Raw genomic sequence first — 13,139 nt, 5'->3', positions numbered from 1 at the left:
CCCCATCATGCCGGCCCGTCCTCTAGGCCCTGCCCACGCCGCGTGTCAAGTCTCAGAGGCCCCGCCCCACCGTGCGGTCAAGCCTCCGAGCCCCGCCCCCGCCGTGTGATCGAGGCTCTGGAACCTCGCCCCCATCGGATTCTTGGCGTTTGTCGCGGGGTGGTCTCTGCTCGCAGGTTGGCCCAGAGATTGCCACCAGCCCTGCACGTTCTCCCGTGGGGTTTGGCGTTTATCCCACCCATACCCGCCCCATCACCCGCTTGGAGAGAGCACCGGCGAGCAGACAATGCAAGCGACGCTGACAGTGGCTCGGCTGCCCCCTCACGACCCGAGGACACCGACGCTGTCGGTGGTGGACATGCACACAGGCGGTGAGCCTTTGCGCATCGTGCACGCCGGGTGCCCGGAGGTGGCAGGACCCACGTTGCTGGCCAAGCGGCGCTACATGCGTCATCACCTCGACTACATAAGGCGGCGGCTCGTATTCGAGCCCCGCGGCCACCGAGACATGTACGGGGCTGTCCTGGTGCCCAGCGAGCTGCCCGACGCTCACCTAGGCGTTCTGTTCCTGCACAACGAAGGCTACAGCTCCATGTGCGGCCACGCAGTGCTGGCGCTGGGCCGATTCGCGCTCGACTTCGGACTGGTGCCTGCTCCCCCAGAAGGCACCCGAGAGGCCCGGGTCAACATCCACTGCCCCTGTGGGCTGGTGGCCGCCTTCGTAGCGTGTGAAGGTGGCCGCAGTTGTGGCCCTGTGCGCTTCCACAGCGTCCCGGCGTTCGTCCTGGCCGCAGGTAAAGGGTGAGATTCTCTAGGCCAGGTTGGGACACAATCCAGAGGAATCTTAACTACTGCTCTGTGCCGAATACACCTGCGCAACTAACCCACCCTGCCTGCCCCTGCGATTAATAACAAGGTAATTCCAAACTACTGCAACACGCTTCAGTGTCTTTGCCTTGCAGGTTTGGTGAATGCAATTCTCTTACTGAGCAGTGCGTGTCCATCCACTCGAGGCCTGGGGAGCTTTGAGAGGAGCAGTGAATAGTTCCGTGCTTCCTTTAAGAAAAATCCTGCCGGGTATGGTGGCGCACGCCATTAATCCCAGCACTCGGGAGGCAGAGGCAGGCAGATCGCTGTGAGTTCGAGGCCAGCCTGGTCTAAAAAGTTAGTCCAGGACAGCCAAGGCTATGCAGAGAAACCCTGTCTCGAAAAAACAAAAACAAAAGAAAAGAAAAGAAAAATCCTGGCTCCAGGTTTGTCGGGCATTTGTAGACTTTTCACAGAGTGAAGTTAAGAGAGAGCAAAGGGCAGTGCATGTGCCAGAGTTGCAGTCTAGCTTGGAATGTGCTTGGTAAACAGTTATTCCTGATAAGTTAGCAAATATGACCAGGCTTTTCCTCAGCTGTCTTCCCTCTTAAGGAAGGGGGATGTCACTTCCAGACCAGTCAGGACTACACCCGTGGAGACCCCTTGACTTTGGGAAAGATCTAAGTTTGTAACCCCAAGTTCATAGCCCCTCCAAGCCAAGTTCAAACGCTCCTTGGCTGAGTCTGTACCTTCATTTTATCCCAGAGTTTTTTGTGGTTAATAATGAAAGTATAAAACATTCTTACATTTTTTTTAAAGTGAATATGTGCTGACTGCTTGTTTTGAGAAAGGGTCTCACTGTGTAGCTCCGGCTGGAATGGAACCCTGAAACTTAAATGTTGGCCAGGCTGGCCTCTGTCTCACAGAGATCTACCTGCCTCTGCCTCTTGAAGTTTTTTAATATCTGGAAAAAACATCAAGAAACAGAGACTTTAAGATCTGTAGGATTATTTCCTGGACATACGGAAACATGAACAGGTTTTCTGAGTTCTCTAGTATAGATCCTTAGCTGTCTGGCCAAGCAAGTAATCCATATAATCAAAACATTTCGGAAGATGGCATCTCAGGCATCACCTGGCAGCTGTTGTTTAATCTTTAATCCCAGGTGTCTCTCTTGCATGAGTATCAAGCATGCAGCTTGCAGGGCCCACCTGCCCAGGCTAGCTATGAATGTGCCTAACATAAAATGTGCACTTACATAATATATGGGTTTTTTAAAGTGGTTTACTTTTTAATTGTCTCTGAGTTTCATAGCTCTCTAGCATGAACTTTGCCACAGTGGCAGGTCAGAAACACCGTGGGGCTTGAGCTCCGGCCGTGCAGATGTTTAATGTTTGACTGGAAGTGAACTGGGAGCTTATTCAATCAATCCAGGACTAAGGTTACCACTCCCGAGTCTTCAAGCTGTGCAGAGAATCTGATCTTGATCCTCCCTGAATAATTAGGCTCTTAGGGCAGCCTGGGCGTGAATGACACTGTAGCAAAACAGGCTTAGGGCAGCCTCAGTAGTGAAACACCTGGGAAAATGAACGCCTTGGAGGAATTCCATGCCCTTTGAGAAAATGGGTATCACATCCAGATTGGCACTTGGGAGAAATAATTTATGATTTTATTTTATTGTTTTGCGTTTGGTTTTCTTTGGGGGGGGGGCTTGGTTGGAGTTTGGTTTGGGTTTTTGTTGTTGTTTGTTTGGTTTTGGTTTAGTTTTGGTTTTCGAGACTAGCAATTTAACTAGCTGGCTACCTGGTTTCTCCCCTAGGCAACTCAAACAGAAAATTAGAGTGAGTCAGTCTACTTCCTGAGACCCAACAACTGGTGGCAGCAGCAACAGTAGCAGCAGCAACTGCATATTAGTCTCAAGTTCCTAAGGGGAGGGGAAGCCAGACCTTTAGATACCATAGCTCCCAACAGCATCCCTGTGAGACAGCATAACAGTTAGTGGACTTGACTGGTCCCACATCCTCTGCTTGGAAGCACATAAAAGCCAGGGCATGCTATTGCTGAGCATTGATCCGTCCTTCCCATCTCAGTGACCTTGTGAAATGAAGGTGGCACCAGCACTCTCCTGGGAGGGCTACAGAGTTTGCCACCACCATCACCACCCACATACACACACACACACACACAATAAGTTATGTTTATTTTCTTCACTGTACCCTAGGGGTGGGTCTACAACGGTAGACTGAGAATGGATAGTGCTTGAATGAGTAGCCAAAGAAATGAAACGTGGAGAATGTGCAGATTGGCGGTTGTGGCTACTACTGCGTCCTCGAGAATGCCATTCCTATTGGAAATTAAACTTTGGCTTTCGTATTAACCTTCACACGCCTACTAACCTGTGCCTGGTACTTTATATGTCTTACCGCATGGGATTCTCAAAACACTTGTAGGAAACATAGCAATCCCCTTTTGCTTTGTGTGTGTGTGTGTGTGTGTGTGTGTGTGTGTGTGTGTGTGTGTGTAACAGCAGCAAAGCTGTACTTAGAAGCAGAACCAGGATCCCAACCCAAGTCTGGCAGTTGCTTCCTCTCATCCTTAGCATTTTTGCAATTCACCAAGATACATTTCGATTTTCTGGAAAACTCGTGTATCCAACCTCACTCATTCCATGTGATCCATTTAGGATTTCACCTTTTCTTGTCTAACTGAACTTAAGAAGAAAGGTTGTTTTATTTACTCGTCCTGTAACCCTTCTGTCTTGTACATGGCATATACTCTTCTGGTAGGTAAGCCCTGCGTGTTGCCTGAGGAAATTAATTCAATATCCTAGCAATAATCTTGCATGGACAAAGGGATTGAGTGCTAAATACAGGTTACCTAGTTCAGGGGAAAGGGTTGGGACTTCAGAGTCACCTGCTCCTGAGTTGGACTCCAAGCTGCCCCTTATTTGGTGAGCCTCTCAGAATAATGGGAGCATCTTAAAACAATAGACCTGTCTCCTGGTGCTGAGGTAATCAAGGAGCTAGTGGAGGCGGTGTGTCGGGCACATGGGATGTACTTGTGGTTGAGTCTCTCAATTTCCCATGTCAGCAGTTTAAGAGATTTAGGAAGAAAGGTGGCAGCCAGGCATTGTGCATATCTGAAAGCCCGGTGCCAGTATTATGGCCATGTGCTACTGTACCCAGCTTTAAAAAGTCAATTCAGTTTTCGTTTCGGCATTACAACTGAAGAAAACCAGGGGGTGAGTAGCATTCAAGTCCTCCACGAACCCTTCCCTACTAGTACGTATTCCGTTATGGTGTTCACCAGCAGATGTCCCAGGGTTTCCCATCTCTTAGCCAGCTTCTATGATGGTTCCTACAAAAGAACCTCAGTGTAGTGAGCAGATGTGTACATATAGTCACGGAGAGACACAGAATCCAGATACGTTCTAACTAGTGCTAAACACCAACTTGAACAAAACGCCCCCGGCTCTCATTTAGCAGACACTGACTCTGAGAATGGGTATCTGCTTCATTCCCTTTTGTTATGAAAGTCTCTCCTTTAAACATAACTAAAACAATGTGATTTTTTTTTTTCCTAACAAACTTACCTGCAAATGCTTCTTTCAGACCTCACGGTGGATGTCCCTGGACACGGAAAGGTGGTGGTGGACATTGCGTACGGCGGAGCATTTTATGCATTTGTTAGTGCAGAAAAATTGGGAGTTGATGTGTGTTCTTCGAAGACAAGGGACCTTGTGGATGTAGCAAGTGCAGTGACGGGAGCAGTGAAAGCCCAGGTCAGTCCCAGCACTCCCTTAGTGACAAATACAGACTACCACATCCATTAAGAAAATTAGACAGAGGCACGTTTAAATCTCTGTTCATACTAACAATTACTGTACTAGGCAAGGTAAAGGGCTCTGGCATGTCACCTGCGAATTCTAGCTTTGACCCTGAAAGCATTTGTAACCTCCTCTTCATGGGTCCTGGTTTTCTTGCTTTTTTTTAAAAAATAAAGTCAGTTTAGGGGATAAGTGACTCTATTTTTTTTTTTTTTTCATTTCTAGCACAATTCTGCAAACTTTGAGCCAGGACTCACAGATGAAAGAACATTACAACATTTGAATGTTGTGTTGCGTGATGATTTACTAGCCATAAAAATAGCACGATAGTATTTAATATACTAGTATTGATCATTATTATAGGCTCACTTAAGGCTTTAGTATGGTAAAACGTAACTTAAGTAGATGAAAATATACAGCAGTAGGCTGAAGAGATGGCTAAGGAATTAAGAACACTGGCTGCTGTTACAGTGAGCCCAGATTTATTTCCAGGACCCACACAGCAGCTCATAATCATCCTTAACTCAGTTCCAGGGGATCTAATGTCTTCTTCTGGTTTCTTGAGCACCAGACACATAATGTGCATAGAGATGCATGCAGGCAAGACATTCATGAAATAAAAATAAATATTTTAAGAAGAAGATGTACAGCATATTGCTATTTGAAATTACCATTTTTCTGGGGCTATCAATACCAATATACAGAATTATTTTATCATGTTAATTTTTAACACTCTTAATTTGCATCTGTTTTCTATCCTATCAGACAGTAAATGGTTTAAAAATTAAAAAAAAAAAAAATCTCACTTTGTTTTTAAATGAAGCCAAGAAAAATGGGCCTCATTTTCTTAATAAAAAGAGTAATTTTGAGCTTTCTGGTAAAGCTTCAACTGCTCAGGCAAGTCATAATGGCAAGGTATGGACTCTGAGAGAACCCAGAGTCCTTGTACTTTGAGAGAATTGAAGTTCCTTCATCAAAGGATTGGGCAGAAGAATCCCTTTGTCGTTTGTTGGCCAGGCCGTCCATATTGTTGATGCAGACTCAGGGGATAACCTTTTATAGAGCTAGGTACAAATTTAATGTGCTCTAAGGTCAACCTTACTTTTTAACATATATATATATATATATATACATATGTTATGTGTATATATAACGTGTGGGTATTGCATATGTCAGACCCTAAGCTAGATGTGGGAGACCCAAATGAAGGGCAAACCCCAGGGATCCCAGGGCTTGAGCCAGTGGAAGGAGCTAACACGTGATGACATGTGTAAGAGTGGAGGAAAGTGTGCAGGTCACTCGAGCTTGGTTTCATAGACTGGACTTCAGGAACCCAGGTCTGTCTAAGTAGCATGTGATACCTGTATGGAGATGATGATCTCAGCATTAAATGTCACATGCCACAGGAATCCAGGAAAAGCTCAACTGCTGGCCCTCCCAAGGACCGGAAGCACCGTTCTTCTGGGCCTGGATATACTGTCCCTCTAAGTGGTCCTGAGCTGTGTGCCTCTGTGCAATAACTGCTTTTCATAGACCCTCTAGTTGGTGGTAGGGTTTTTTTTTTTTTCCTTTATTTTGTTTTTCCTTCTCCGTCCAGTTGTTACCAGTAGCCTGTGACTCTTTTCTTTTTTGAAAAGTTTTATTCTGCTGGATTTCTCCACATTCTCCCTTTCTGTGTGATGGTGCCTGTGGACTCATGCCATGAACTCAGGGCTTCCCAGAGGGTGTGCTGGACGTGCTTATGATAGATAGGACTGCACATTTCACTGAGGCTAGATACAGAGTGGCTTCCTCAGCACGAACTCAGCCTAAGAATCGTAACTGCCAATAAAACTGTGTATCTAGACAATGACATAAAATAAGTGTTCTTCCAGACTCATCCAACAAGGTAATTTCGAAAGCAATACGCATTGAGAAAGGTCTGCCTAGGAGTCTGTTCTTGACATATTTTCTTGAGATAAATTTGAGTCCAAAAACCTTTTCCATTTGGTTTGTGGTTGTTTTATCTGCAGTTTAAAATCGACCATCCCGAGAGTGAAGACCTTGGCTTTCTTTATGGAACTATCTTAACAGACGGAAAGGATGCTTATAGCGAGGAGCCTACCACCAACATCTGCGTGTTTGCAGATGAACAGGTAGCAGGACTGTAAACTGTTAAAGCTCAAATGCCAGGTGTGGCCGATGGAGACCGCTCACAGTCCCGTCGTTTACTGTTTCTGAAACAGGTCGACAGAAGCCCCACCGGCTCTGGAGTGACAGCCCGGATTGCTCTGCAGCATTGTAAGGGTCTGCTGCAGCTGAACCAGACCAGAGCCTTCAAAAGCAGTGTGACCGGCTCCGTGTTCACGGGCAGCGCTGTGAGGGTGAGTGTGGCTGCTTTCTTATATGTGAGTGGCTCCTGAGACAGAAGAGGCAGAAGCTGGGTTCCAGGTAAATTTCTTCACTGTGCTCTTAGAGGGCACTTGAAAGAAGACCTGTAAGACTTCTTTCTGTTCAAGGATCAGTCCTCAAAGTGTAGTGTTGCACCTCCGGCTTGAGCCACTGTGCTTTCCAGGGGTCAAAAATGTGTAGTTTGCTTCCTACGCACTCACTCTCTCGGAAGCAGTCACTGCGTTCTCCATGGGCCACATGATGTGGGGATAGCCCAGCCTAGTGGATAACTGAATGCAGAAGCCAATGAGAATCCAGCTGCTCTGACTGAGACAGACGAGAGAGGCGTCCAAGATTGTAAAATGATGCCACTTTTCTCATTTAAAACTTTTTGGTGGTTATTTTTATTTATTTAAAAAAAAGTGTGCAGACATGGCTGTGTAATCTGCTTTCAAATAAAGTAACCAACGAATAGCTTTAATTCCCAATAAGTACTGAGAGATATAATATGCCTGAAGAACTTCCTGAGTTCCTCAAATATTAAGGTGGAAAGAGATCCTGGGAGCAAAAGAGAAGTTCTACATTAGAGTTTGGAGCCTTCTTGGGTTTTGGTGGTGGTGTTCTATGGAAGTGTTGTACCTCGTAATAGTATATAAAAGATGTAAGTTGTGAAAAATAGAATTTTTGTAATGAAATCTGTAATCGCATGTTTCCCCTCTGCACCCCAGCTCCCAAAATAAGGACTCCGAGGCTTATGTATATTTACAGGAGCCCAGGGCAGTGTATCTAGGCATGTTCCCCAACTTGCTCATAACTAACATCCCACATGGCCAGTTACCTCTGCTCAATTTCATCTTCTTCAGAATCCCAGGCGAATCCCCCCTCGGGCTATCTCCCAGAGTTTCTCTCTCTCTCTCTCCCTCCCTCCCTCCCTCCCCCCCTCCTCCAGAACTCCCACCTCCTTATTTCCTGCCTCAGCTAATAGGCCACTAACTTTTTATTGGCAGGTGATGCTTCCATACAGACACAAGAAATTCCTTCTACAAAAACCAGATTGCAAATGTGCTAACAATGCATCCATTTTGTAGTAAATAAGCCCTGTTATAGAATGATTACTCTACATTGGTGAATAATCCTGCTCATAAAGAGCCCTTTAACATGGGAAACATTATGCCCTAATGTAGCTTTTTTTTAAGGTTTTGTTTTCCTAAATACTGAATTATCTTTAAGCTATGGATCCACATGTCACACAGCAATTTTATAATATACCAAACCACTTACACTATATGTTATAATGTAGCACACAGTGTCTTCAGAATATGAGACTGGAGATAAAATAACGTGCAGTATTTTTAGGGACTTTCTTGTCTGTCAGTTTTCAAGCTGAAGGCTTTCTGCACACTACTTCATTTAAACTTTACATGAACGTAGGAGCTCATGATAGACATAGCAGCGGGAACAGCTAAGAACTCATATCTGCCAGTGGCAAGCAGGAGGCGGGAGAGCACACTGGGAGTGGTGCGAGTCTTTTGAGACCTTGGAGCTGGCCCCCACTGACATACTCATTGAAACCACTGGTGGCGCACGCCTTTAATCCCAGCACTCGGGAGGCAGAGGCAGGCGGATCGCTGTGAGTTCGAGGCCAGCCTGGTCTACAAAGTGAGTCCAGGATGGCCAAGGGTACACAGAGAAACCCTGTCTTGAAAAACCAAAAAAAAAAAAAAAAAAAAAAGAAACCACTGAAATGCACTTGTTCAGCAAGCACAGGGCCCTGGGTCCAACCTACACTGCAAACATTTTAAAAGAAACTACTGCGCCTTGTTGAATATTTGACATTTTACCTTTACTTTCAGTTATTCTTATTTTAAAACTTAGAAAATCAAAGACACTATAGGTAAGATTTTTATATTAGCTGTTTTTATAATCACTGTTACCCAATGGGAGGTTTTATTGTATCTTACAGTTGAAGGAAGTATCTTCCGTATTGGCAGGGAAGACACAGAAGTACAGTGGGAAAGCCTGGTTGGCAGGAGGCCAGCTGTCAGGGACAGGAAGTGGGATGGGCTAAAATACCTTAAGACCACATTGACCCATTTCCTTCAGTGAGTCTTCACCTCCTAAAGGTTCCACAGTTTCCCCCGGAGACCACCACCAACTGGGACCCATGGGGTCTGTTTCATATTCAAAGCACAGCACATTTGCAGCTACTTATTTTACACCTGCTAGCTCTTCATTGTGCTGTGCTCCTTTGCTGTGTGAAAGGGCCTCATGTCTTCTAGGATCTCTGATGATGCCTTCTCACTCTCATTCCCTGTCCTCCCAACTAGGTGGTCCCAGGATTTGGTCCTTAGCTTTCTTCCTAGTCTTTCTCCAATTTGATGCCAGTGGACAATCTCATCTACTTCCTGGACTTCAGTTCTTGACTGTCTGCTGAAGATGTCCCACACCTTCATCCCTGCCCTGTCTGTCCTCCACCAGTGTCTATCCTAACACTCAAGCATCTCACTATACTCATCTCTAAGTCACTATACCATAGTATCCTAAAATTTGCATAGTAAAGCTCCTCCCTACCTTCTCTCCCTCTTTGTGCTCCCTTCCATTGCATTTTTCTTAGTTAACTTTTCTATTGTTGTGAAAAGACACTATGACCAAGACAACTTACAGAAGAAAGCATTTAATTTGGGACTAACAGTTCCAGAGGTCCATGATCATCACAGAGGGGAGCATGGCAACAGGCAAGCAGGCATGGCTCTGGAGCAGTAGCTGGGAGCTTACACCTTGGTCCAAAAGTAGAAGTCAGAGAGAAAACTAGCTGTGAATGAACTAGGCTTTTGAAACCTCAAAGTCTTCCCCAGTGGCACACCTCCTCCAACAAGGCCACGCCTCCTAATCCTCCCCAGACAGTTCCAGTCTGTTGACAAGTACTTAAACAAATGAGGCCATGTTGCCATTCTCATTCAAACCACCACTCTCTTTTTCTCCACCTGTGCTAATGGCATAAATAATGTCACCTCCAATGTCATATTCAGTTTCTCCTCTGTCTGCATTGTCAAACTATCAATACTACCTCCATATTATCTTGTATTTCCCCTCTCCTCCTCACTAAATAGTGCTTTATGACTCCAGGGATCAGTCAGTAATCAGAATTTTTCTTTTCTTTTTCTCTTTCTTTTTCTTTGTGTGTGCACCCGTGTGTGCGTGTGTATGTGTGTGTGTGTGTGTATGAGAGAGAGAGAGACAGGAGAGGAGAGAGAGAGAGAGAGAGAGAGAGAGAGAGAGAGAGAGGGCATCATTGTGTAGTCTGGAGTTCCCTCTTAGCTGGTTTCTGGCTTTCTAGACCCGTTCCCATGTACCTCTTCTCACCAGGTAAGTTAACTAAAACACACATCTGAACTTGTCCCGCCCTTAGACACCTCTTGTGCCTGATTGATCAAAGTGTGGGTTTCTCTAGGGGTGAAACCCAAGGGCCAGGCCTTAGAGACCAAACAAGTGCAGGATTTTCTTAGTATCCTCCTTTTGCCTTCTTTTCTTTAGGAAGCGAAGTGTGGGGATTTCAAAGCTGTCATAGTGGAAGTTGCAGGACAAGCCCATTACACGGGGACAGCAAGCCTGACGGTGGAAGATGACGACCCACTGAGGGATGGCTTTCTTCTCAAGTGACATTTTCCTTATGCTCTAAGGGTTTTTCTTTGGAAGTAATTACCTATAAATGATATTTTCTCTGTATTACATGAAAGCCAATATCCAATTACACATAAAGGCTAATTCTTACACTTATTAAGAAAACAGTACACTGTGGAGTTATACTTCCTATTTTTAAGCCTTTTTGAGCATAAATATTACTGGTGTACCAAAAAAAAATCCATGAACTTTTAAATTGATATACAGGCAAAATTAAACGTTATTTAATCTATGCTGTGGAAATGGTAATACTTGCAAGTTTCTTTGAATGATTGCTTCAGCTATAGGCCACACAATAATATACTTTGTTATTTTAATGTTCCAGTCTGAATAAAATACAGGCCCCCATAAGCAGCATTCTATGGGCATGTTATTATAAGGTTCCCAGTACTAGGCTAAACAATCTTAGGAGACTCAAAAAAAAAAAAAAAAAAAAAAAAAAAAAAAAAAAAAAAAAAAAAAAGTCAGCTTCTTGGACGGGCATTGTTATAGCTGCTGCTGGGGTTTGTTTTTGCTGCAGAGGCCCCGTCATCTATACCCCCTGGTACCCAAAGGCCACAAAGTCACCAACTGATGCTGCCAACACCAACTGGTAACCCAATTTTTGCCATCTCTTTAGATGGTGCTTTTTGGTTTGGGGATGGTATCTTGTTTGTTTGGTTGGTTGGTTTTCCTTTGTTTGGCTCATTCACCTGTCTTAAGGATCGATTCTCCAATTTCATGCTGCATTACTGAAATACAATTGTGAAGTAAAAATTAATCTATGAACCTTTGCAGTGAAATAAGCTTGGGCTCTATTAACTGACCTTAACCAAAAAGTTTTTCTTCACTGCCAGGGCCCTGAGGAGGAAAGTCTAGGAGATCAGAGATAAAGAAGATAGAAAAGGTGATCTCAGGAGGTCTTGCACAATCTATGACTATGCCAAGCAAGTTTATTAAGAAGCACACCATCTTGTGTACTATTTGCAGGGGGAAATTTGGAGAACTAGCAGAAAGCTTTCCTCCAATGGGACCAAGTCAGCAGGAAGCTAACCAATCAGTGTTGAACAGGAGAGCACAGGCTGCCTTAAGGGGCATCATAGTTCAAGAGCAGAGTCCTTGGAACAGATAGTTCTCTTTTCTTCAGTGGGAAAAGCCAATGTTCCAGGAACAAAAACTTTTAGCTCCTTCTACATCCTGACCCTTGCCCCAAACTGGACTTTGCCAAGGCTATCCCTGGGCAAGGACACAGAACTAGGTTTAATTTTGTCTTTTCATGGGGGCGTCTGAGAAAGCCTTGGGTCAGCCTGGCTCTCAACAATCAGCTGTTGGCTCCATTTCAAACATGAAGAAATCTCATTATTGGCATTCTTGACAGTTAATACTTACCTTTGAGCCTATTTAAAAAAAAAAAATAGTGCTTGAAAGCCAGGTGTGGGAACATATGTTTGTAATCACAACACTTGGATGGTGAAGCCAAGATATTGTAAAGTCTGAGGTCGGCCAATATATTGAGGCCCTGTCTTTTCAAAATCAGGAATAAAATAAAATGGAGCATTGTCTGCCATCATAAATCAAAACACTAACTGCAATGCCTTCAAAAAACTGGTGATCTTTTGTGAAGTGTGTAATATACTTCAGTATTAAGCACATCAGATACTGAATTAATCCATGTTAAGTGGCATTGTCACCCAGCAAGCCTTTGTTGACCCATTTTGGGGTCTATAACTGCATTACCTTACCTAAAGAAAAAATATAAAGTAAATATTTTTATCTCCCAAGTATCCCCAAGCACTTGAAGTCTTATGTCAAAACCCACCACTTATCACAAAGGACAAAGAAAAAGAGGCACTGTCATTAACTCAGTGTGTCCAAATTTCTGTACACTAGGTGATTTGCTGCATTTAAAGAAAGAATCTATCTATCTATCTCTATCTCATGCCTCGTTAATTAGAGCACATTGTTTTAAAGTCACATTTCCTGATATGCCACATACACATGCTTTACTTGAAAGCAGCACGCTGCTAGTTGGTGTTAGTATTAGTGTAAGTATCCCATGGCTACCAAGGACGAAGAACTTTATCTGTAATAATGAACAGATGGTGTGATTGTTTCTCTTCTTGTTTCAGAGTTGTCTACAGATAGTACCTTCCCCATTAACTGCCTCAGGGTAGAGCTTTGCCTCACCTGTGGGAGCCATTGCTCCATCCCACTTATATGTGGTAAGCAGATGCTGGGCAGACATGTTGCTCACTCTAGTGTAGTCAGTCCAGAGGATGTGTGACTCCCACAGGCTGGTCCTTTGCTCCCTCGGAGTCAGGGACACTGTGGAGATTGACCCCACCTCCTCTGGCCTTCAGATAGGGGCACTGTTGATTCTGCTTCTGGATACCGCTCCCTGCAGTCCAGTTCATCTCGTGGCTTACAGCATCAGCGGACTGCAGCCCCCACAACCTCCTCCCCCCTCAGTGGCACT

General features: G+C 44.6%; 1 protein-coding gene across 1 annotated transcript; it reads left to right on the top strand.

Moving 5' to 3' along the window:
- The first annotated feature begins 286 nt into the window (after nt 1-286).
- On the top strand, nt 287-10,794 carry L3hypdh (trans-L-3-hydroxyproline dehydratase). Its single transcript, XM_051147298.1, has 5 exons — nt 287-794; nt 4,419-4,588; nt 6,646-6,768; nt 6,859-6,996; nt 10,538-10,794. Exons 1-5 carry the CDS (start codon nt 287-289, stop codon nt 10,661-10,663), a joined length of 1,065 nt encoding a protein of 354 aa, XP_051003255.1. The 3' UTR covers nt 10,664-10,794.
- Nucleotides 10,795-13,139: the final 2,345 nt, after the last annotated feature.

The sequence above is a fragment of the Acomys russatus genome, chromosome 1 (assembly GCF_903995435.1).
Source record: "Acomys russatus chromosome 1, mAcoRus1.1, whole genome shotgun sequence".
NCBI classification, from domain to species: domain Eukaryota; kingdom Metazoa; phylum Chordata; class Mammalia; order Rodentia; family Muridae; genus Acomys; species Acomys russatus.
This window is presented reverse-complemented; position numbering and strand designations above follow the sequence as displayed.

Bases quoted from the DNA above. Each gene is read 5' to 3' on its own strand.
- L3hypdh (XM_051147298.1), top strand. From the start codon at position 287: ATGCAAGCGACGCTGACAGTGGCTCGGCTGCCCCCTCACGACCCGAGG. The intron at 4,589-6,645 runs GTCAGTCCCAGC...TTTTATCTGCAG, and splicing joins CGGGAGCAGTGAAAGCCCAG to TTTAAAATCGACCATCCCGA. The intron at 6,997-10,537 runs GTGAGTGTGGCT...TCTTTTCTTTAG, and splicing joins TCACGGGCAGCGCTGTGAGG to GAAGCGAAGTGTGGGGATTT.